The sequence below is a fragment of the Spermophilus citellus genome (genome assembly GCF_964194105.1).
Source record: "Spermophilus citellus genome assembly, chromosome: 2".
NCBI classification, from domain to species: Eukaryota; Metazoa; Chordata; class Mammalia; order Rodentia; family Sciuridae; genus Spermophilus; species Spermophilus citellus.
This window is the reverse complement of record NC_138183.1, coordinates 203,333,496-203,359,294: the sequence shown is the minus strand read 5'-3', so window position 1 is coordinate 203,359,294 and position 25,799 is coordinate 203,333,496. Positions and strand designations below refer to the sequence as shown.

General features: G+C 37.8%; 1 protein-coding gene across 2 annotated transcripts in view; it reads right to left on the bottom strand.

The window, feature by feature from the left end:
- The window catches only part of SWAP70 (switching B cell complex subunit SWAP70), a 70,219-nt gene extending 44,978 nt beyond the window's left edge, over nt 1-25,241 (bottom strand). For both annotated transcript variants that reach the window (XM_081279683.1, XM_081279684.1), the window contains exons 1-2: nt 25,057-25,241; nt 6,998-7,138 (exon numbers count right to left, since the gene is read on the bottom strand). In XM_081279683.1, the coding sequence (XP_081135809.1) occupies nt 6,998-7,138; nt 25,057-25,155 (240 nt within the window). In that variant the 5' untranslated portion in view covers nt 25,156-25,241. The remainder of the gene's footprint in view (nt 1-6,997; nt 7,139-25,056) is intronic.
- Between the last annotated feature and the right edge of the window lie 558 nt (nt 25,242-25,799).

Below are 25,799 nucleotides of genomic sequence, written 5' to 3'. Positions count from 1 at the left end.
TAAAACCACTAAATTGCATGTGTCAAATAGGTAAATTATACAGTATATGAATTATATGTCAATAAAGCTTTTTTAAAAACAATATTTCTTTATAGCACTCTTGACATTTACAGTGTTGATCAAAGTATTCACAGCAGCATAGTAACCCATAGTTCTCAGCATGAATCCCCTTTATTTGCTCAGAAGTGTAGAGTTCTCTGTCGATTCACAAATACAATGAAAATGTAGAGTACAACTTGGTCAATGTGCCAAATTAAAACCATATGACTTTCAGCATGTCTGTAATCTAGCTATTCAGGAGGCTAACGCAAGAGGATCATGAGTTCAAGGCCAGCCTGAGTAACCTATCAAGGCCCAGTCTCAAAAAAGAAAAAAAAAAAAAAAAAAGACTATATGACTTTCAAACAACAATGAAAGAAAAAATAACACAGACTACAAAGCAGAAAGAACATACAAAAGCATGGGTTTGCATAGTTAAGAGCATTACCACTTCATATTCAGTGATGGCTATCAAGTACACAGTGGAAGTTCTCTGAGAGCTGAAGGCACAGCTATTTAACCAGCAAAAGAAACCTGAACCCACATGTTATGCAAGACCTAACTGCCACACGAGCACCAAGCATGCTAATAAAGTTCACACACCAAAGGGGAAAAGAGCATAAAAGTCTAGACTAGACTAGAAAAACACAATGCAGAAACTTCTAGCCTTAAAGGAGATGGCATTAAGCCGAATGTTCTGTTTTTCTCTTGTATGCATGTTCCAAAAAACAAAATAATGAAAAAAAAATTCTGTTGGAAAGAATCAGAGTCTCCAAGTTGAAGTTGGTATGTTGCCAATGAATTACCGGTTTTAATCACATAGCAAAGACCAAGTCTTCTCTATAGAGTCAGGGAAAAGAACTGACAATGATTTGGACCAGCAAGCCTAATCAGCCATTAAATCTCATGAAAGAATTAGACTGCCTCTTAAACATGCTGAAGCAGAACTAGTTTTCTATGTAGTTCCTTGGACTAAAAAGAAAAAAGTACTAATATATCAATTTCTTCAATTATTCACCATCTGATAATCCAGGTATGGTGTCATTTGGCAAAAAAAAAAAAAAGAAGTAGAAGAAGAAAAATTCACTAAAGTTTCTTCCTAGATGTTTGTGAAATTCCACTCTCTTGCTAAAGAAGGAATTTAGCAAAGTTAGCATGCAGGGAAGGCAAAATATTTGATAAAAGAACAACAGGCAAGTTAATCATGCAAGTTTCAGAAAAACTAAAAATAAATTCAATCAATGTGAAGAACAACAGGAATGATTATCAGGAAGTAAACACAGAAGCCAAATATAAAAATTACCTTTTATTAAAGTGAGTTTCAACAAAATTGTATGTTAGTCCCAACCCCTTCAAAATAATACTCTCAGGTGAAAGCAAAAGACCTCTAAAATAACCTGGAGACAAACTAACCAAATGGAGACTAAAGAATACCCCACACTAAGAGAAAAGAATCATCCTAAAACACTTGAAAAACAAGAGAACTGGATGGATGCTGCAATAGTTTGAGGTTATAAGAATTTTTTTTCCCAGAAAAAGTATAAAGGGTTTAAGTGAAGTATGACCCAGCATGCAGTGGGCCACCTTCAAGAGAGAAAACAGCCTGCTGTCAGACTTTTTTTTTAAGTAACTCCACCCCTGTCTTCAACTAATATTTCCCTGCATAACCAAATAACTAAGAAAAAACATAATTCTGAAAGGGAGTTATTGATCCTTCAAGAGTACAGTTAAAGGGATGCTAGTGGAAAAAATAAATGGTTTAGTTCCAAAACTTATTTAATCCTTATTAGCCTAGGCCATCTTAGGCTATACTTCCTCCTGCATTAAACAGAGATAATTCCAGTTCTACCTCACAGGATTAATTTGAGGATCAAATGAGGCAGTACATATGAAAGCACACCTTGCAAATGTCTAATCAATACTTCCTATTTTCTTTGCGTAACTAATGGCAATCTATAAGCTTTCTGTTAACATTCTTCAGTCACTATTGTGTTTTTTTTCTCCCCAACCAAATTTCAAAACAAGGCACTAATCTTTGCACAATTTAAACCCACACCATGGAAACCTTGGCTGTCTTACTTGGATTGCAGGGCTGGCGAATTTCCACTCCAGGTGGCTAAGCAATAACAAACAAGGACTCACTGTTCATCACATCCTCACTAGCTCCGTGAATAAGTTTTTCTCCAAATTAAGTGGTTCATTTTGGACTTTTGTCCCTTCCAGTTACAAAACTTTAAAATATCCAAATACTTAAACAACAAACATTTTAAAACTTAAAGTTGAAGAGGTTTAAAAAATATTTCATCAAGGGAACAAAATGCAGTACTAAGGTATAGCACTTCAAGGTATTAAACCAGTGAATATCCTCTCCAATGACCTGTTCCACACATATTCTAGCACTAAAAATCAAAACAATTTCCAGATTTCTGAGAATTTCCCTGTATGTTCTAAATATTTTAATAAGACACAATTCTACTGTCTGTAATTTTTAAGATTAAATGCATGCATGCACACAGAAGGTCATCAAATATTTGCTGAAGACATATTTACTTTTTACTACAGAACAACTAATCAACAAACAAAATAGAGCAGCAAAAAAACAAAAACAAAAACAAACCTCCATAAAATAGCATAGCATCTTACTGTGAAGATGCTTCAGATGTTCAGAAACCAACACGTTGATTAAATCTTTTAAACACTTTTAAAGGGCTCATAAAATTCACCCTGTTAAAGTACACAATTTGACTATATATCCACAAGGCTTTACAACCATTACCACTATCTAGAACATTTTCATCATTCCCCCAAAGAAACTCCAAGCCATTAGTAGCCACTCATCATTTCAACACCCCCCAACAGTCCCTGGCAATCTAAAGTCTATTTTTCATCTCTATATATTTGCCTATTTGGGACCTTTTATATAAATGGAATCATAAAATATATGAGTTTTCTAATTTTGAGTAAATCTTCCATTTCATTATCACGTGGTTTGTTTTCTTCCTAACTAAACATGACTGTACAACATGGTAACTGTAGTTAATAACAATATACTACACACTTGAAAAACTGCTAAGAGTAGATTCTAAGTATTTTGACTACTTAGAAATAAATGGTAAGTATGTGAGGTAATACACGTTACTCTGTTTTCACCATTCTGCAGTATATACTACTTCAAAACATGTAATACACTATAAATATATATGGTTTTATTTGTTGAATAAAAAAAAACAAATCAGGGAGGAAAGCACATATACAACATGTAAACATACACAGATACATATATATACAAACACACACGCACATATATATATATATATATACATACACACACACATATACGCACAAAGAAAGATCAGGAAATTGTACTGTGGGGCTGATGGATAATAATAGATATTGATACAAAAAATTACTCTGCATATGAACACACTGTAATTTTTGATTACTTTATTTCAAAATTTCTGAAAAATATGATGTAGCCTCTTGTGATTTTTAAAAAGAATCCTGGGGCTAGAGTTATGGCTGAGTGGTAGAGTGCTTGCCTCCCATAAGTAAGGCATTGGGTTCCATCCTCAGCACCACATAAAAATTAATTAATTAACTGATTGACTGATTGATTAGTTAAAGGTATAGATTCCATCTACAACTAAAAATATATATATATAAAAGAATCCTGGGACTGGGGTCTTGACTTAGTGGTAGATTCACGTGCAGGGCCCTAGGTTCGATCTTCAGCACCACATAACAATAAAGGTATTTAAAAAAAAAAAAATCCTAAGCAACATTTTGACCTTTTCCATGTTACTAACCTATTACAATAAATGGTAATTACTATATTTTGCTATTGTAAAAGGACACTAAATTACTTTTAAATTTATGTATAAATAAAAATCTGAAGTCACAAAAAATATATAAATAGTTGTGGTATTTAGGTGATAGGAAAATGGAGTCTTTAAAATATATTTTATTATTTTGGGGCTGGGGTTGTGGCTCAGTGGTAGTGTGCTTGCCTAGCATACGTGAGGCACTGGGTTCAATTCTCAGCACCACACACAAATAAATAAAACAAAGGTCCATCAACAACTAAAAAATATTTTTAAAAAATAAAAATAAAATAAAATTATTTTATTTTTAATTTAAAAATGTTGTCACTCTTTGAAAGGCATTTTTGATGTATATCAAAAAAGTTCAAATCATAGAATTTGCAGGGAAATGGATGGCATTAGAGCAGATCATGCTAAGTGAAGCTAGCCAATCCCTAAAAAACAAATGCCAAATGTCTTCTTTGATATAAAGAGAGCAACTAAGAACAGAACAGGAAGGAAGAGCATGAGGGGAAGACTAACAGTAAACAAAGACGAATGGCGAGAGAGAAAGGGAGAGAGAAGGGAAAGCATATGGAAATGGTAGGAGACCTTCAATGATACACAAAATTATAAGAGGTTGTGAGGGGCAAGGGGGAGGGAAAAAATAAGGGGAGAGAATCGAACAACAGCAGAGGAGGTAGAGAGGGAAGATGGGAGGGGAGGGGAGGGGAGGGGGGATAGTAGGGAATAGGAATGGTAGCAGAATACAACAGTCACTAATATGCCATTATGTAAAAATGTGAGTGTGTAACCGATGTGATTCTGCAATTTGTATCTGGGGTAAAAATGGGAGTTCAAAACCCAATTGAGTCAAATGTATGAAAGATGATATATCATGAGCTCTGTAATGTTTTGAACAATCAATTAAAAAAAGAATAGCTCAAAGACAAAAAAAAAGTTCATACTTAGTGTAATAAGCAGGTAAAACTAAGAATTCCCTAACTTTTGATATGAATATTACTGTCATAGCTAAACTAAATGTACATGATATGGAGATGACAATGACACTAATGTATTCTTCAGTAAAAAAGATACATTGCAGAACCACACATATGATTCTTGATATAGAAAACAAAACACCACATATAGCCAGGCATAGTGGCTCACATCTGTAATTGCAGCAACTGGAGGCTACGGCAGGAGAATCACAAGTTCAAGCAATTTAGCAAGCCCAGAGCAACTTAGCAAAACCCTGTTTCAAAATAAAAAATAAAAATGGGCTGCGGATGTGATTCAGTGGCTAAGTGCCCCTGGGTTCAACCCCAATACCAAAAACAAATCAATCAATAAATAGCCAAAACCGGCTTGAAATTTATGATCTTTCTGCCTCAGCCTCCCCAGCTGCAGAAATTAGAGGCATGCACTACCAAACCCAGCTTGCTTGCTTGATTTATTTATCCATCTACCTATCTATATCTTTATTGACACTGAAGATTGAACCCGGGGTGCTCTACCACTGAGCTACATACATCTTCAACCCTTTTTATCTTTTTTTCTTTTTTTTTTATTTTTGTATCAGGGATTGAACCCAGGGCGCATTTAACACCGAGAAATATCCCCAGCCCTTTTTATTTTATTTTATTTTATTTTATTTTTTGAGACAGGGTATGGCTAAATTTCTTAGGGCCTTGCTAGGTTGCTGAGGCTGGCCTTAAACTTGCAATCCTCCTGTCTTAGCCTCCAGAGCTACTGGGATTATAGGCATATACCACCATAACCAGCTTGCATGTAATTTTAAAAAGCTCTACAAAGATATTCACCAAACTGTTAAGAATGGTTATTCCTGGAGAATGACTGGAAAGATTTTTTTTAAATTCACTTTTTATTCTATATATTTCTGTATTATGTATTTATTTCATAGTAAACGTACTTTCACAACATTTCAATCACCAATTTTTAAAAGTATTTAAATGTACCATCAGTTTACATTATTTTACTCTTTTCATGCATTAAATTCAACACTTGGGAGGGAAGGATGGGGAAAAGTTATCAACAGGTACTAAGTTATAGTCAGGAGTAAGAAGTTCTGGTGCACTATTATACAATAGGGTGACTAGAGATAATGATAATGCACTGTATATTTCTAAAAGCTATAAGAAGGGATTGTGAAGTTTTTACTATAAGGAAGTGATAAATATTGGAAAGATGATTTTGTCCCAATTTAAACATCATATAATGTATACATATAAGGAAACATCACATGATATCCCAGAAATATGTACAATTTTTGTTTTTACATATCAGTTAAAAAATACATTTCATTTAAAGTTTAAAAAAAATGCAATACTTTCACAAGGCATCAGAATAAAAGCACTTTCTAAGAAGAGAGTAAAGGAGAAAGAACTCAGAGCTGAACTAGGTTTTGGGAAATGTCTAGATTAGGAGGGAGAGAGGGACAGGATGTGATCCCATAAAGATATCTCTGAAGAACTTAGAGCATGGTATGTCATGGAATCAAAAATGAGAGGCCAGACACAGTGGTACACATCTGTAATTCCAGTGACCCAAGAGGCTGAGGCAGGAGGATCACATGTTCAATGCCAGCCTCTGCAACTTAGCAAGGCCTTAAGCAACTCAACAAAACCTTATCTTGAAATTTATAAAAGGCTGGGAATATGGCTCAGTGGTTAAGTGCCCCTGGATTCAACTCCAGTATCAAAAAATTTTTTTTCAACACTTTTATATATAAATTATTAATGATCAGATCCAAAGGAAAAACTGAACATGGCAGCAAATATCAATAGATTACATATGGCTTCCAAAAACATGATAGTTTTTTTTTTTTTTAGATGTTGATGGACCTTTTTTTTATTTATTTATTTGTATGTGGTGCTAAGAATCCAACCCAATGCCTCACGCATGCTAGGCAAGCACTCTACCACTGAGCCACAACCCCAGCCCCCATGATAGGTTTTTATAGCATCCTACTTAGAATATAACCCAGAAGACACATTCAGGGGGTACCCTGAAATAGCTGGGATGAAAAGTTTATTGTATAATATGTATATTATATATTAAACTCACCAGAAAGGGGCTCTGGGACCCACTTGGTACATCAAACACAAGTGAAAGCAAGAAAAGGTTAAGAATCTTACCTTTTCCAAAATGAACTTGTTTAAATATGGCATGTAACCCTGGTTGGAGACAGGCCCTTCATCATCATCCCTGAAGTGCTCCTCAAGGGCAACAGGATCATGTGGAACCTTCAGAACTGTGCACAAGTTATGGGAAAGGACCTAAAGGGAAAAAAAATAGTAGTTTAAAAGCACCCACTAAATCACTATGTGACACCTCCATTGTATGAACACAACACATAGTTCCCTGCCCTAGGCAGAGAAAGACCAAGAATATACCAGCAAGCCAGGCACAATGGCACACACTTGTAATCCCAGCAACTCAGGAGACTGAGGCAGGAGAACCGAAAATTCAAGGCCAGCCTCAGCAATTTAGCAAAGCCCTAAGCAACCAAAATAGAACATTTTTTTTTAAAGGGGGCTAAGGATGTGGCTCAGTGTCCCCTGGGTTCAATTCTCAGTACCAAAAAGAGAAAGAATAAAGCAGCAAATTCAAGGTACGTACTGCTCAGCTGCCAGCCCCCTACTTATTACACATGAATCTCTCTCATTCCTCCCCAGTTTTGGTTTACCTCAAGCAAGTCTATTTTACATTCCTATATTAGCCATGTTCCATGCAAGGTCTATGAATACAATTCTCCTTATTGTCTTTTATTAACATTAAAAAGAAAGGGTGGAGGTAAATGGTGTTTAAAATTATGTAGATCAGCATAAGTCAAATAGAGTTTATTTAGAGAAGGAATTGGATACTGGGCAGATATAGCCAGGTGTTCTGAAAAAGGAAGCTGAGCTGGACAAATCACAACTTCTCTGGGCTTCAGTTTTTTCATATATTCAACAGAAAGAACAAATTAATATACAAATATACCAAATACTAACTTGTAATCTCTTAAATGTCCAAATATCTCTAAAATTCTATGTCTCTAGGCCAAGTTTCAGCATAAGCACAAAAGAACACAAATATAAAAGAAAGAAATCAAGAGTGTGGTTTAGAAATAGAAAACTATCTCAGGTATGGTGATTACTAGAGATAGGGCAGGGGAAAAGGGTGTGGAAAAAAGGCAGCTGGATTTGATCAGTGCATTCTGTGTGCATGTATGCAAATATCACACCAAACCCCTTTAATATGTACAATTAATATGTTTTAATAAAAAATCTCTGAAGCCACTAAACTGGTTGAAAAACACTTTGTAGAACATTTGCTTTCTACAGCAAAAATCATAAGACTACTACTGGTCTTGCAATAACCTAAGTGCATACTTCAACGTTCAGGATTAGCAGTTTGAGTTATCTCATGAAATTCTACTTAATGAAAATTTAAAAACAAAACTTAAGTCCCTTCCATTTCATTTGTACATTCTAAACAGGTCAAATTACATATGTAAGGCTACAATGTCTTTAACCGAGAAACTTCCTAGATGTCAAATCCCATGTCAAATCCCAGATTAAAATATACCCTATTTTTCTCAGTATTACATATTTAACTACTTAAGAAGCCACATTCATCTCAGTAAACACTTTCGATTCCATGAAGCAAGTCATTCTTTTCTGCATATACATATTTCAGTACAATTTTTAAAGATTAAAAATTTTAATCTATAAAAAGAACATTTGAATACCTTTTTTCTAAATTGGTTTTGTTTCTCAAAGCTTCATTTAGGTGCACATCCTTTTCTACATGCTCTACTGGTTTTAAGGAAGTAAATAAAGTAAAGGAAGTAAATTTACCACTTATTATAAATGTAGTAATGAAGACTTTTCTCAGTCCTTACAAAGCAGGTTGTGTTTGCCAGTAGAACATATGAAAAGGATTTTAATGAAGAATCTTGCGCCACAGTCAACAAAATCCTAAAAAGGTACATATTTTTTTTCCTCTCTATTTACCTAGTAAAACCTCTCTGGTAATTACCTGCCCCTAAGAGGTTTTGTGGAGATCAATTTCAAGAATGTAAAGTGCTTAAAAATTGTAAAGTACTATTGGAAAAATAAGTTTTAGAGAAATTAAGAGCATATTTCTCAGCTGAAGATAAAAGGTCATTCAAATTATAAAATCATCTGGGACTTTACTAAGTAAAAATTCCCAACCACTGGCTAATCTATGTTACATTCATAAAACATTAAAAACCATAAGGAAGCTGGCTATGTACTGATATGAAAAGATCCCCAAGATAAATTATGAGAATATATAGTATGCCATCTTTTGTGTAAAAGAAAAAGGAGGAAAAGTAAATTATGGAAGGAGTTATTAAAAAAAAAAAAAAGAACGAAAGAAAGAAACTTTACTGCAAGGAGAAGGCCTTAATTGATGGGAAACCAAAGGTAAAGACAACTTTTCACTGCATCTCCCCATCTTATTCAAAAAAATTACATATTAAAGAATGCTCTACCTAGGCTGGGGGTATAGTCCAGTGTACAGCATGAACAAGACCCTGACTTAATCTCCATCATAGCCCCCCACACACCAAAAAAAAAAAAACTAACCAGGTACAGTGGTGCATACCTGTAATCCCAGATGCTCAGGAGGCTGAAGCAGCAGGATCTCAAGTTCAAAGTCAGCCTCAACAATTTAGCAAGGCCCTAAGTAATTTAGACAGACCCTCTCTCAGAACAATTTGGGCTGGGGATTTGGCTCAGTGGTTAAATGCCTCTGGGTTCATTCGCAGTACCAAAAAAAATAAATTTTTAAAAAACTGAACATATATATTTTTAATCAGCCTGCCAAGGATCACATAGCCAAATCTATGTATCTTCACAGTCTATTCTTCTACAATAACTCACTCCCTAAAGACAAAGTATAAAAGGAAGGCATAATCCACAACAATGTGCCATAATTAATGGATAAGTAAGATCTAAGGGCAACACATGAGTTTAGAAAAGGGAGAAATAGAAGAGAGATTAATCTAGGGCTGTAAGGATAGCTTTTGGACAGGAATAGAGGCAACTGACCAGAAAGAGGGATAAAATGAAAAAGTAGTTGTTTAAGGCAAAGTTCTCAGGAAACAAAAAGAAAACAACAATTTCTCCACGATTACCCTGTCCTCTGCCTTTGGGCTTCACAGAGCTCCAACTAAAGTCCTGGCAGGACCCTTGGATGCCATGTTGCCACAGTTCTCATAAATAGAGAGTACTAGCTCGAAGAGTTAAATATATTTTTCTTGACTACGGTTAATGAGCAGAGCTGAGATCAGAACTTAGGTTTTACAATCCCTAATCCACACTCTCTAGTAATAAGGAATGTAATGCTTTCAGTTATCCAAAGTCAATAGCAAGGCTCTCTGTGGCTGGAGGTGATTAATTTGATTCAATGATCCTACTAAAGAAGATTCAAATTTGAACTCTAGACTTCAGCAATGGGCAATTAAACAGTATTCTTGCTAAATACAAGGATGGCTAAATTCAGTTATAATTTTCTTAATCACATTTACTTGCAATCTGTGGGGAGGCAGCACATATAATAACAAGCACACCCTAGAGGAAAAGACCTGAAATCCTGTCCTGGCACAACTATGGACCACCACATATGCTCTATATGCTCACTATAAAATGAGGAGTTGGGCTTATGTCCAAAATTTGGAGGAAAAAAAAAGCTCAACCTTTAACTGTCAACCCAAACTCAATTCAGGAGAAATGCAGAGCACTATAATTAAGATGAGTAGTCCAGCTTTGTTGTAGCTTTTATCAGTAGGCCTAGAAAAAGGAAGTAGTCTTTAAACAAAATAACAAATTGAATGAGATAAAAAGAGAAACAAAATTAGTGTGTTATCTTTAAAACTTTTTACCAGATATTTATAAGCCTAGACATAATCTCAGGTTTTTTAAATTAAAAAAAAAAGTACCAAAATTTTGATGGCCAGAATTTAAATGAATAAGTTCCATAAGCTTATACCTGCAACCTGTGCTTTTTAGAGTAGACTCACACCATCAGTGTTTATGAGTTGTAAAACTGGGATTAGATGCAATTTTCTCACTCTGGTATCCTTTCCATGCTGTGCTACCTTAGTTCTCTGGAAAAACAGCCCCAACCCATACAAACATGACTCTGAATAGGCAAGCACATTATGTCCAAATTGCTGGAGGAGCTGGGGCTACCCCAGTTCCATCCGTTGCTTTCCCAGCACCCAAAAAGAAGACTGGTACTCTTCAGCAGAGCCAAGTTAAATCCTGTGTTAGAGAACTACACACACATTGGGCAAGGTGGTGCATGCCTGTAATCCAGCAGCTTGGGAGGCTGAGGCAGGAGATCATGATTTCAAAGCCAGACTCAGCAAAAGCAAGGTGCTAAGCAACTCAATGAGACCCTGTCTCTAAATAAAATACAAAATGAGGCTAGGGATGTGGCTCCGTGGTCCAGTGCCCCTGAGTTCAATCCCCAGTAAACCACCCCCACCCCATCCAGCCAAAAAAAAAAAAAGAAAAAAAGAACTACTCACGCCTAAAAATCTATAGAATACCACACCATTTTTTTCTCTGGGAGCCCTTGACTCCCAACACCAGCCTCTGGCAATAGCCCTTTCCCCAAATGAGGAAGCCAGAAAAACAGATCAAGACAAAAGCAATCAGAAAGAAAGAGGACTATGAGTTCTTAATTTGTAAAAGGACTGCCACTAAATCACTGTAATCAGGGTGTTTGCAAGTTTCTTTAAAAAGCTGAACTTATCCCACTTTAAATGCCTGTTCTTCCAAAGGCCATTCTTCCAGCACCCACATGATTTCTAAGCAATTCTGCTCATTCCCCTGATTTGAAGAATAAACTATTGTTACACAATAAAGATCCATATCCACGCCAGAAACTCATCTCTCCCATTCCTTCAATGGCAGTCTAGTGTTGCCCTTGCAGGGCCTCTGCTGACAAGAGATGACTAACTGGCTGCATGAGGCCTCCTACTGTGGTCTGCTGTTGTTCAGTGGTTTGCCATTTACCCTTTTTAAGCATTTTGCCCTGCTCTCATGAAAATGAAATCAAGGATAGTAAATGACTAAATAGTGTTTTAACACACATGAGCTTAATGTTCACCCTCCTACCTCCCAAAGATGTCTAGATTTTAAAAGGTTCTTTGAAATGTGCCCTCCAGTCACATCGTTTCCCTGTACAGGATGTGTGTAATGGGCAAGATTTAACACTGAAAAAATGGGTGTGGGGATCTCTATTCCAACACACTTATCTGAACTAACACAATTCTGTAGAATTATGTTTACAATTCATAACGGACAATCTTTTTTTTTAAATACAAAAAGTCCTCTCGATTTACAAAATTTGAAGCTAATGGCAAATTACCAGAAAATTATTCCTAACAATGAGCCAGAATGACCAACTTCCTACAACTGCTATGCCCAGCAGTAGGAGCATTGTCTACTAGAAGTCCTACCCCTTTCCACATGGAGTCATTTCCCACCTTCCTGACAACATCCTTTAGTCCTGCTTGTCACTGCTTACATTTTGCTTGCTTCCTCTTAAATTACATTTACTCTAGTCATCCTCAAAAATCTCAAATCACTGTTACACTGCCCTATCTCAATCCCTGAATGTTAATCAATTATCATCCTAGACAATTAACAAATAAATCTTCAAGTGCTGCTTACATCATGTTATCTCCTCACCTAAAGTCATCAAAAGCCTATAGAAGTAGAAGCTAAGAAAGTATCTGAGCTTCATGTTTAAGTCAATCCACATGCCAGCTCCCTTTACTTTTCTATCCTTTAGTTTTTCCTTCCCCTTTGCACCAACAGTACAAATCTAGTCAAACAAGCTTCCTCATTAAACCCCAAGCAAACCCTATACCATGCCACTTCCTCTGCTGGGTCCTGAGCAAGGGCTCCATTTCTGCCTCACATACATGCCTTCTCACTCTGAATCCTTCACCACTCAAAACCAAAAGGGTCTCTCCCTACTCTGTTTCCCAAGCCATCTGTACGTCTTGTGTTATACTTCCACACACAAGAGTCAAATCCCCAAGACTAGGCCATTGTTGCATGCTCACAGCCCCTAGCATCCTGTACAGTATCCTTAAGGCTTTCAATAAATGCTAAATCAGTTCTTTCTAAAAATTTGTTCAATAGTAAAACCATAATTCTTTAATGAGAACCATCTTAGAAAATATCCTACTCCTATCTCCTTACCTCACAGATAAAAAAGACCAGGGCCAGGGACTAGAACTCTGTCTGCTCCACAGTGATGCCCTTCTGCCTAGTCATATCCTTCAGGATTAGGTGATTCTCATAACCTCAAGGAAAACTTCACTAACCCACCTGGCCCAATAAACTCAGCATTTAATTCTGTTTCTTACACTAGTGGTATCTCAAATACCTAAATGCAGTTTGGTGAGGAAAGATACTCTACCTACTCTTTTTCTTCTGTATCCTAAATAACATAGAGTATGGGTTTAAGGAGGACTCAGTAGAAACATGATACTTACAGACAGATTAAGGTAGAATATCTCATCCAAAACCATCTGTTGTGATGTTGTCCATGGAGTATATGCCACTGAACTGGATTACATTCTAACTGAATCTTTTTTGTTTTTTTTTTTTTTTTTTTTTTGGTACTGGGGATTGAACTCGTGGGTACTGGACCACTGAGCCACATCTCCAGCCCCATTTTGTATTTTATTTAGAGACAGTGTCGCAGTGAGTTTCTTAGCACCTCTCTTTTGCTGAGGCTGGCTGTGAACTCAAGATCCTCTTGCCTCAGCTTCCCAAGCCACTGGGATTACAGGCATATGCCACCACTGAATCACTTTAATTAAATCATTTTAGACACCATCAACTTGTCCTCTTCAGAACTGAACAGAAAATACTGGTAAATTTAATCACATAAAAATTTTAGTTTCTTTTTAAGAAAGATACAGGTTCCAGCACGGTGGCACATGCCTATAATCCCAGTAATTTGGGGAGCTGAGGCAGGAGGGTCACAAGTTCAAGACCAGCCTCAACAACTTAGAGAGACCCTAGGCAATTTAGCAAGACCCTGTCTCAAAAACTAAAAGGGGGCTAAGGGTGTAGCTCAGTGGTTAAGCACTCCTAAATTCAATCCCCAGTACCCACCCCCAAAAAGATACATAAACAAAAAAGGATAAAAGCTCCGGGTGGGGGTTGTGGCTCAGCAGTAGAGTAGAGCGCTCGTTTAGCACGTGTGAGGCCCTGGGTTCAATCCTCAGCACCACATAAAAATAAATAAATAAAATAAAGGCATTGTGTCCAACTACAACTAAAAATATATATATTAAAAAAAGGATAAGAGTTTCAATACTCAAATCACTCTAGAAATCAAGGGGAAGGGAATCATTATCTGAAATCAATTTCCATGCACATATGAATTTATTGGGATGAACCCAACTACCATGTATATCCATAAAGCTCTAAAAAAAGAGAGAGAAAAAGAGAGAGAAAAAGAGAGAGAGGGAATTCCCAAATACAAAAAAAAAAATTGATTCATTATACTAGCCACATTTCAAGTACTCAACATTCACACGCTATCCTTTTGGACACAGAAGCCACAATACATTTCCATCTATGGGACAGTGACCCTAACACAGTCTTGAACATATTTTCTGTGAGGAAATAATTTTATTTTTGGCCTTCCCCCAACAATCTAGCATCACTGCTTCCACCATAAGTAGCAATCATTGCTCTAAAATGATTCATCTCCAATACATTCTCCCTCTAGTTTAACTTAAGCACTTTAAAAAAATTGGAAAAATACCTTACTCATATCTAAATATATAACTAAATGAAAATTAACTTTTAGAAAAGAAGCTGAAAATGACCCATTTGGCTAAGACAAGCTATAAAACTGAGCCTGCAGATTTCTTTTGTTTGACCAGTAGTTTTTGTTGTTTTTAATTGAATTTGTGTCAAATATTAACAAATAGATTATCTTTAAAAAAATTAAAAAGAAAGAAAGGAAAGGAATTGCTGCCCAGCTAAAATGATAGATAGATGACAGCCTTGAGCTACCTTCAGAGTCCGCAGCCAACGGTTGAGCATTATTTATCCCCAACATGGTATTCCCCTAACAGGCAGTCTGTACCAGAGCTCCTGGTATTGCCAAGAACTGTAGTATGGTTTGACAGCTGCTTTTCCCAATCCTGCTTATTCTCCCATATGCACAGGAGTTTCTTCCCAATGACATTTTTTTACTCCTAACACTGTCTCAGCATCCATTTCCTAGAGAAGCCAAGCTAGGACACACACCTTCTAGCCAAGTCATTCTCCCAGGTTTCTGGTACTTGGTAGTCTCATTCACCCAGTCCTCTTGGACTTTTTTTTTTTTAAGTACCAGGAATTGAACCCAAGGGTGCTTAACTCCTGAGCCACATCTCCAGCCCTTTTTTATTTTTTATTCTTTATTTTGAGACAGGGTCTCACTAAATTGCTAAATCTGGCTTTGAACTTGCAATCCTACTGCCTCATCCTCCCAATCTGCTGGGATTACAGGTGTGTGCCACCATGTCCATCCTCTTAAAATATTTTTGGTGCTATGACATTCTTCAAAGATGCCATGTTAACAACAACAAAAAATTCTTCAAAGATGCCTTTATGGGATTACATCCTACTCCTTTCCCCTTCCCAATCTGTGAACATTTCCTGAAACCTAGTTTTCAGATCTGAATTCTTTCTTTCTTCTTAGAAAGTGTTTTTTATTCTGAAAACTTTAAATCATCTGCCTTCTAATGACTCTCCTCTCTCTTTCTGATCTTGACCTCTGAAACAAGCACTGGTTTACATCACTAACCAATACTAGAGATTTCCATTCTAAATCTGCCTCACATCCAAAACCAAAGGATAACTCACTTTTTTCTCCAAAACAGGTGTTCCTCCCTGATTCCAACTTTAGTATCACCATTCCCTTAACAATAAAACTATAAAATCTCTTAGTCTTGTACCTCCTTTTTTTAGTTTTCCCTCTTTCTGGATCTAATACAGCCCCAGCCAATGACAACTTCTCTCTCTACTGAGGGAGCTCTCTGTAAAAGATACTGATGCACATTTTTTCCTTCCCAGAGTGACTAACAGAGTGACAAACATCTTCAAATTCATACGCCATTTCATGGATCAATTTTCTTCAACATCAATTTTGGTAAGAAATAAGTAAATATAATTTCTGTTGTCACACATTAAAGTTGTGCGTTCTATCCATGCAAGCTTATCCGCTGTTATACAGTATGGCCCCCACCTTATCCACTGGGATATGTTCCAAGACTCCCCCAAAAGAATGCCTGAAACTGCGGATGGTACCAAACCCTGTATATATCTTTTCCTTAAAAAAAAATACCTATTATAAAATTTAAAATAAATTAGGCATTTTAACAACATACTATAATAAAAGTTATTTAAAATTTATGGCTGTGTGTGATGGCACATGCCTGTAATCTCAGCGTCTCAGGAGACTAAGGAAGTTGAGGCAGGAAAATCACAAGTTCAAAGCCAGTCCCAGCAATTTAGCGAGGCCATAAGCAATTTAGCAAAATTAAAATTAAAAATTTTTACTAAAATTTAAGAAATTTTTTTGGGCTGGCAATGTGACTCAAGTGGTAGCGCACTCACCTCGAATGCGCAGGGCACTGGGTTCAATCCTCAGCACCACATAAAAATAAAAAATAAAGATATTGTGTCCACCTAAAAACAACTAAAAAATAAATATTAAAAAAATTAAGAAATTTTTAAAGGGCTGGGGATGTGGTTCAGTGGTTAAGTGCCCCTTGGTTCAATACCCAGTATTAAAAATAATTAAATAAATATAAACTTTATTAATTATTTCTGGAATCTTCCATTTGATATTTTTGGACCACAGTTCAGAACCACGGATAAGAGGAGAACTTCTGTATGTCTTACCAATCCCATTTAATAGATAAGCTTTTTTGGTGGTGGTATTGGAGACTGAACAATTGAACCCAGGAGCACTCTACCACTAAGCTACATCCCATCCCTTCTTTATTTATTTTTTCAATTTTGAGACAGGGTCTCACTAAATTGCCCAGGCTGCCCTTGAATTTGCAATCCTCCTGCCTTGGCCTCCTTAGTAAGATGGTATGATAGGTACACACCAGAGCACTTAATATTAAAATACAAGAAAATAAGTTTCCCAAAGTCACCCAGGTAAAGGACCTCAGAATTCCAATCTAATCCAATCTATATTAACAGTCTATTGTCCTGTTACCAAACAGCATTTCTCAGATCATCAATGAGACCTGAGTCAGCTACCCACCAGCTCCAGCTCTCAACTCCAGTGTAACAGCTATCTGGCTGAGAATCCATTACCCTATCAACAGAAAGAAGATGGGGATGTGCTTCCTGGAAAGCAGATAGTGTCCCCTCCTCCCAAAGCTGCCTTTTCAGTGAAGTGTAATATCACTCAGCATTGTCCCTATGCCCAGAACAACTTTTATAACAACGAGTGTCACTTCTGGCTGGTACACCATGCTCATACATACCACTCTTCTGGTCCAAATTACATACTGTAAAACTAATTTTTCTTAAAGAATCAAAGAGTACACAAGGCATAGGAAAGACTAAAGATGAAAAAAATAGTTTTTTTAATATTACAGAAATCTACTTCTTAATCACAATATCCTCTTAAATGAAATTCAAGTATATGCAGATTTCCTCTGAAACACTTTTCCCTCAATTGCTGAGAAATGCAGTTTCAAGTACACAAAGATTAGGAGTAAAAAGAGGAATGCAAAACTGTGGCACACACCTATAATCCTAGCTATTCAGGAGGCTGAGACAGGAGGCAAGAGGACCGATAGAGCCCAGGAGTTCAAAGACAACCTGGGCAACATAACAAGTCCCTGTTTCAAAAAAAATAAAAATAAAAAAATAGGAACTTGGATGTGAGAAGAGAAGAAGAAAATAAGGCAGAAGGTAGAGAAGAAAGTCCTTTATCTTATGAAATGCAGCCTTGGGGAAGGTAAAGGAAGCTGAGGCAAAGGGCTACCCTATGCTGAGGCTGTGGGAAGGGAGGGAACACAGACATGCAAAAGAGGGAGTGAGAAGACAAATAGAAGTTCTCTGTTGAGTTTTAATGTGCTAATTATCACTGATGGCAGAAAGGTCCTGTAAATCCATAACACTAGGAGGGAATGAGAAATACATAATTAGCGATGGCAAATGCAGCAAGTGGGAAAAAGCCACCCAAAGCCTCTCCCATCTCTAGGTCCATTACCTGTACCTCTGACTATGGTCAAACCCAAAGGAAATACAAAGAGGGAATCAGAGAAGTTTAGAGATCTGGATCATAAGATCAGAAATGCACTGGCTAACCGGGCACAGTGGCACACATCTGTAATCCCAGAGGTTCAGGGGAGACTGTAAGTAAATAAAGGTCCAACAACAACTAAAAAAAAAAATTTCAAGACCAGCCTCAACAATTTAGCAAGCCCCTAAGAATCTTAGCAAGATCCTGTCTCAAAAAATAAAAAAGGGCTTGGGATGGAAAGAAAAGAAAAGAAAAGAAAAGAAAAGAAAGCAAGAAGAAATGCATTAGCTATTAAGATGAAGGGCCAGCCAGGCATGAAGGCGAAGACCTGTAATCCCAGAGACTCAGGAGGCTGAGACAGGATTATTGCAAATTCAAAGCCAGCCTCTGCAAAAAGTGAGGCACTAAGCAACTCAGTGAGACTGTGTCTCTAAATAAAATTCAAAATAGGCCTGGGATGTGGCTCAGTGGTCAAGTGCCCCTGAGTTCAATCCCTGGTACCAAAAAAAGAGAGAGAGAGAGAGAGAGAGAGAGAGAGAGATAAAGGGCCAACACCAAAAAAAGTGCTTCATGGTCTACATGTTATCTTTAATAAGATACAAATTTACATATATTTCCAAAATAAACCCAAAATTTTCCAAGTTATTTCACTGAAAAGCTTCTAGCTAGCAAGAAACAGAAAACAGAAATTACTTTTTAAGATTTTTAAATGCCTGATGGGCTGCATACTTTGGGTGAAATGTGAAAAATATTTACAAAGATTTTATTAGTTTACTCATCACTCTGATCCCCTGACCCCATTTTTTGTTTTAGTGCTGGAGTTGAACTCAGGGACACTTCACCACTGGGCTACATCCCCAGCCTCCTAACCCTTTTTATTTTAAGACAGGGTATCACTAAATTTGCCCAGGCTGCCCTTCACCTTGCAATCCTCCTGCCTCAGTCTCCCAAGTCACTAGAATTACAATCATGTGCCACCACACTTGTCTAACCCAATTTTAAATAAGATTTTCTTATTCCTAAACAGAAACAACTTTTACCACAGGGGTTAACAGAAACATAACACAAAAGATTAGAGAAAAAACTGTACATGCCAAATTCATAAGAATTAACCACATCTTTGTACATTGTGTTCCACACAATAAAAGCCCTTTTTACAATTTACTTCCCTTATATTTTAGCTGACTACTGGCCTCACTCAATTACTTTTGTAACTAGCAAGGTTAAAACTTTTAAGGCAAAATGCCACCATGGGAACAGAATACAAGATATTATTCAAAGATATGCAAACCAATTACAAGATAATGAATAAAAAAGATTTAATTGAGGGTTGGAGTTATGGCTCATTGGAAGAGCACTTGCCTAGCATGTGTGAGGCACTGAGTTCGATTCTCAGCACTGCATATAAGTAAATAAAGGTCCAACAACAACTAAAAAATACATATTTAAAAAACCGATTTAGCTGAGGGGCTGGAGCTGTGGCTTAGTGGCAGAGTGCTTGTAACATGTGTGAAGCACTGGGTTTGTTCCTTAGCACCACATTACAAAACAAAACAAAACAAAAATAAATAAATAAATAAATAAAAGTAAACGCATTCTGTCAAAAAAAAAAAAGATTTTATTGAAAAACTATCATTAAGAAAATAATATAGGGCTGGGGTTGTAGCTCAGTTGGTAGCCCATTTGCCTTGCATATGTGAGGCCCTGGGTTCGATCCTCAGCGCCACATAAAGACAAATAAATAAAATAAAGGTATTGTGTTTGTCTACAACTAAAAAATTTAAAAAAAAAAGAAAATAATAAAGCCTCAAACTACCCACATTGTTCCTCTAAAAATTGTTTCCATTTAGATCCTCACTAGTTGTAAGCCTTTTAACACCAGAAAGGTACAATTTTTTTTAAAAAGCTGTTTCTAAAACCAGGATAAAAATGCAGAGCCAATAAATTTATTTCAAGACACTTCCAGGGCTGGGGATGTGGCTCAAGCGGTAGCGCGCTCGCCTGGCATGCGTGCGGGCCAGGTTCGATCCTCAGCACCACATACAAACAAAGATGTTGTGTCTGCCGAAAACTAAAATAAATAAATAAATATTTTAAAAAAAGACACTTCCAGCCCTGACATGTAATTCACATTCCAACCACAATTGCAAAGTAAAGTTATAAGTTGCAAAAATATCACTAGAGTTTGCCATATTTAAGATGAAAACACTAACTATAAGAGAATTAACTTTAAGGCACATTGTGATCTCTGGAAGGAATATAAGAAAATGAAAATAATATTTACCCCCCAAGGGCAGGGACTAGTGTGGCTAAGGATTAGGAGAAACTTACTTTCCACTTTTGTAAATGCCCTTTTGAATGTTTTGAATTTTAAACCATGTGTATATATGAACTGTTCAAAAAGTTCCTTTTAAATATACATTTGTTTAAATAATAACTTTCATTATTCTATCTTCATGGAATTGCATGTATTTCTAAGTAACATTGGAGATTTACTCTCAGCAATACCACTGAAGTACTAAATAATATGAAGATAATTTTTAAAGAGCAGAAAAAATAATTATTGCCTCTACTTCAAATAATATAACCTATACCTATTCCCATTATGACTGTTGCAGACTTATATCATAACCTAAAAGGAACAACATCTGTCCCTCCATAAAAAAAAATATTAAAAATGTATAGTTGGGTGCGGTGGTACACACTTGCAATCCCACCTACTCAGGAGGCTGACACAGGAGGATCTCAAGTTCAGGGCCAGCCTGGACAACTCAGCCAGATCCTATCTCAAAATAAAAATATAAAAGACTGGGGGACTGGGTATGTAGCTCAATGCTTACCTAATAATGTGAGGTAAATAAATAAAATAAAGGTATTGTGTCCAATTATAACTAAAAAATAAATATTTTTTGAAAAAAGTTTCAATCTCAGTAGTTTTCAATCTCCTTTCAGTTATCAAATATAATAATAGGGTTGCATTCAAAATGAATAACACAATCTATACAGTTTGTTCTAGAAAGGAACATTCACAAATACAAATTTAAATGCAAATACAGAATGTGCTTCTAGAGGTTTCATTCCCCAGGGTTAGCCTACTGACAACTACTTCAAGATCTCTATACAACTGAAAAAAAAACTTAACCACTTAAGTTTAGTGGCCTTCTGTATTCCAAGCCTGCCAAACAGAATAACACCAAATCAATATGACAATAAAATAATGAGTTGGCATCTATCAATCAAATTAGGTTAATAATGCCAGGCTTGATGACATTAATCCAGAGCTATTCTGGAAGTTGTAACCCCAGCTATGCAGAAAGCTAAGGCTGGAGGATTGCATGTTGAAGGACAGTTTAGGCAATTTAGGGAGATCCTGTCTCAAAATGAAAAAAGAAAGGGCTAGGGATTTAGTTCAGTGGTAGAGTACCCCTGGGTTCAATCCCCAGTAACACAAAGATTATTGTATGAATGAATCAACAAATCAAGGCAAAAACTCCACTCCTAGTTAATGAAACATCAAGCTTCAGAGTTAAACACCAAAAGAATACTCAGAAGGCTAAAGGAAGGGAACTTCAAAATCAAAGTCAGCCTAAGGAACTTGGCAAAACCCTGTCTCAAAATAAAAATGTAAAAGGACAGGGGATATAGCTCTATGGTAGAGCACCCTGGGTTTAATTCTCAGTACAGAAGGAGGAGGAAGAGGAGGAGGAGGAGGCGAAACTTACACAGATTTTAAAATATTTTCAATTCCACAAACATTTGCAAGATGAACATGAATGAATTAATCATTAATCTCAAATTCTCTTATGTAGACAAGGGAGACAGAAAATACAACTGCACAGATGTGTTAACAACACCTTGTGATTGAAAGCTGTGAACTGGGGGGTTTTTATACTTCCTCCCAAGCCTGCTGTCAAGAATCCCCTGGGGGGCTGGGGCTATAGCTCAGGTAGAGTGCTTGCCTAGCACATGTGAGACCCTGAGTTCAATCCTCAGCACCACATACAACTGAATAAATAGAACAAATGTATTTAAAAAAATCATCTGGGACTGGGTGTGGTGGTGCATGACGACCGGGGAGACTGAGGCAGGAGGACTGCCATGTTCGAAGCCAGCCTCAGCAATCTAGCAAGGCTCTACATAATTTGAGACACCATCTCAAAATTAAAATATTTCTTTAAAAAGGGCTAGAGATGGGGGCTAGGGTTGTGGCTCCATGGTAGAGTACTCGGCTAGTATGCATGAGGACCTGAGTTTGAGCCTCAGCACCACATAAATATAAAGATATTGTGTCAACCTAAAACTCAAAAATAAATATTTTTTAAAAAGTGTTGGAGATGTAGCTCAGTGGTTAAGCACCCATGGGTTCAATCCCCAGTACCAAAAAAGGAAAGGAAAAAAGAATCCCCTAAGCACTGTTTCTATAAACAGCAAGAAAGACAATTTTAAATGCAATACAACAAAAATAATAGAACATTTATGTCATCAATTGACAGCAGCTTGAATTTCTTCCAAGAAGATGGACATTTGTGTCCTTTATTTTTATTTATTTATTCACTTTTTATGTAGTGCTGAGGATCAAACTCCATGAGGTAAGCGTTCTACCACTGATCTACAACCCCAGCCCAAATGTCATAAATTGGAAAAGAAAGCAAGAAAACACTGACCCAAAGTGTAAAAATCTTGGCTCCACACTTAACGACTACTTAAAACGGTGACTTTGGACAAATCACTAAACATCTCAGAAGCTTCATCTATCATATCTACAAACCTGAGGGGTGATCTGGGAAAAAAGAATAAACTATTATGTTAAGATCTTTAAAATATAAATGCTGATAAAAAGCAAAAAAAAACTTAACATTGATGGTTTTCAATGTATGTAAATTAATAAACATGACAATTATAACAAAGCAGGAAGTGTAAAGAAAAATATATGATGGTATAGTTCCTACATTCCTCTTAAAGTGGTTTTATGAATTCTGAATAGATTATGAAACTTTAGGTAAGTATGTTGTGAACTTCTACAGCAACCACAAAAAAAAAACTAAACAAAGATTAATTAAAAACTCAGCATTAAAATGGAATAATAGGGGCTGGAGTTGTAGCTCAGTGGTAGAGTATGTGCGTAGCACATGTGTGAGGCATTAGGTTCAATCCTCAGCACGGCATAAAAGCAAATAAATAAAATAAAAGTTATTGTGTCCATTCATGACTAAAAATATTTTTTAAAAAGGAATAATAAAATATACTCAAATAATATAAGGTAAAGAGAAACGGAAAAAAAAAACAAACCAAATAACAATAATCACATTAAGTGGAAATAATCTAAATATACCAATTAAAAGACAGTTGTCAGAATGGATGAAAAACAAGACCCGGCAACATACTACCTAAAACAAACACACTTTAAATATAGTGGTTGTAAACGTAAAAACAGTAAAAAGTAAAAGGCAACTCTATTCATAATCACCAAAAACTGCAAATAACACAAATCTTGGAGGGTGAACAGGTAAACAGTGGTACATCCATACAATGGAATGTTACTTAGCGATAACAAGGTAAAACATAGTGAGTAAAGGAAGCCCATTCCAAAAGTTACATATTGTAGGATTCAATAAAAAAGACAAAACTATAGCAACTAAAACAGACCAGTGGTTACCAGCTGTTGGGGTGGGGGTGGGGCAACATGAGAACTAATGATGTAACTATGAAATCTGGTTGTAATAGTGATAGGATTCAATCTTTACACGTGTTAAAATATAGAGCTGTACACCAAAAAAGTCGATTTCACTGTGTGCTAATGTTTTTTAAAAAATAAAATAAAAAACATGTGTTTGAGCTGCAAACCATGATTCGATGCATGAGTAAAAGACAGGCTGGCAAAAGGAAGACAAGGGAGAATGCTAAGTCCTACTGGCATAAAAAGCCACTACTCAAAAGAACTTCCTGATCACTGCACAAAATATACAAAGCAAACCCAATCTTCAGAAATTTATTCTCAGAACAGGCTAACTACTCATTCAGATCCAAAATGTGTATATTTGAAAATGCCAGTGAATGGATCTTCTTGTCTGTTTCCATATTTTACACTTTGAAGAAGCTGCCAATTTCTCCTGGCTGAGTGCCACTTTCCTTGCTTGGGGTTACTCAATTTACAAGTATCCCTTTATGTATACCTTACACTCTTAGTGAGGAGGTCTTTGGCAGCCACAAAAACGAAGGCAAAAGCAATAGCTTTTGCAAGGTGCCAGAAAGAATCAGTACTCCCCACCCGGAACAAAGTCCCCCCATGCGGGTCAGAACACACCCTCTCGGCTAGTTCCAGGTCTGAGGACGCTGGGTGGGGAGGTCTTCACAAGTTAGAAAGCTTGCCTCACCGCCCAAGCCTCCCCAAGACGACCAGTGGATGCTGGGCTCTGGGGCGTTTTCCCCCTCCCTCAACTGCCCTGGCGGCGCAGGTGCAGCTGGTCGTTTGAAGGACTGCCCCGTGTGGAGCTGTGGGTTGCAGAGGGCCCTGCCCAGCGACCCTGGGCAAGTCCCGTCCTTTTGCCAAGTAAGGTGGAAACTCTGGGAAAGTCGTCTAAAGGACCCTACCCACCACCATCTCAGAGTCCAGAACTTTCCGAGCCCCTCAAGCCAACAGGGAATCAGACTCGCCCCTCACAGACCCCATCCCAGCCCCTCCCAGCTCACTGGGAGCCCCACGGGAACTAACACGCCCGCCCGACGGCTCTCCCCGAAGGCGAAAAGGAAGCAGAAAACGCCAAATCCCGGTCTCGGCCCACGCCGCCACGCGGAGGCCTCTCGGTCGCACCCGGCCCGCCCCTCGTAGCCGCGGCCGCCCGCCGGGTCCTGCTTCCACCCCGGAGGTGGCGAGGGCGCCCACCTTGAGCTGGGATTTGGAAACTTTGCCGCTGTGGTCCAAGTCCAGCGCGGTGAAGGCGTGCCAGATGGCCTTAAGCAGCTCGTCCTTCAAGCCCCCCATGGCTGCTGCCCTACTGCCCGAACTGCCCCACACCTCCCCGCCTGCGCGTCGGCCCCTCAGCTACTCTGCCGCCCCTCCGCCGCAGCCGCCCGCCCAGGGTCACCTGACCGCAGCAGGCCCCGCCCCGGCCCCGCCCCCCGGCCCCGCCGGCCCCGCCGGCCCCGCCCACTGAGACGACTGCCTGGGGCTGGGCTGCCAGGCGGGCACGTCTGCTGACCCGCCCCGATGGGAGTTGGACAGTAAACACCGTCCCGAATCTCTGTAGTTGGTTCCCAGGACAGTTTAGGCCATTTTCAGTGCTTTCATACCCCGCAGAACAATGCCCACCCGGAGGAAAAATGCGAGAGGTGAGATGAGTGAGCAGCCTATCCAGCCCTGCTTGTGTCCCGCACTGAAAAGGGGAGCCCTGGTCCTGCCCAGAATGGTGTCACTGTCTGGAGAGGTCAAACAAGGCCCCGAAAGGCCTCGGACAGAGTTTCAAATTCTAGCTGCGTCCAAAATTAGGAAGGATACAGAAGAGGAGGGGAAGCAGAGAAGGTCATCTAATGGAAATTGGTTCATTCTTATTGTTTTGCAATTACATATTGATGTCTACCCTGTAATGGGCTCTGGGAGCCTTAGAGATGGGTTTTAAGGTGGGGTAA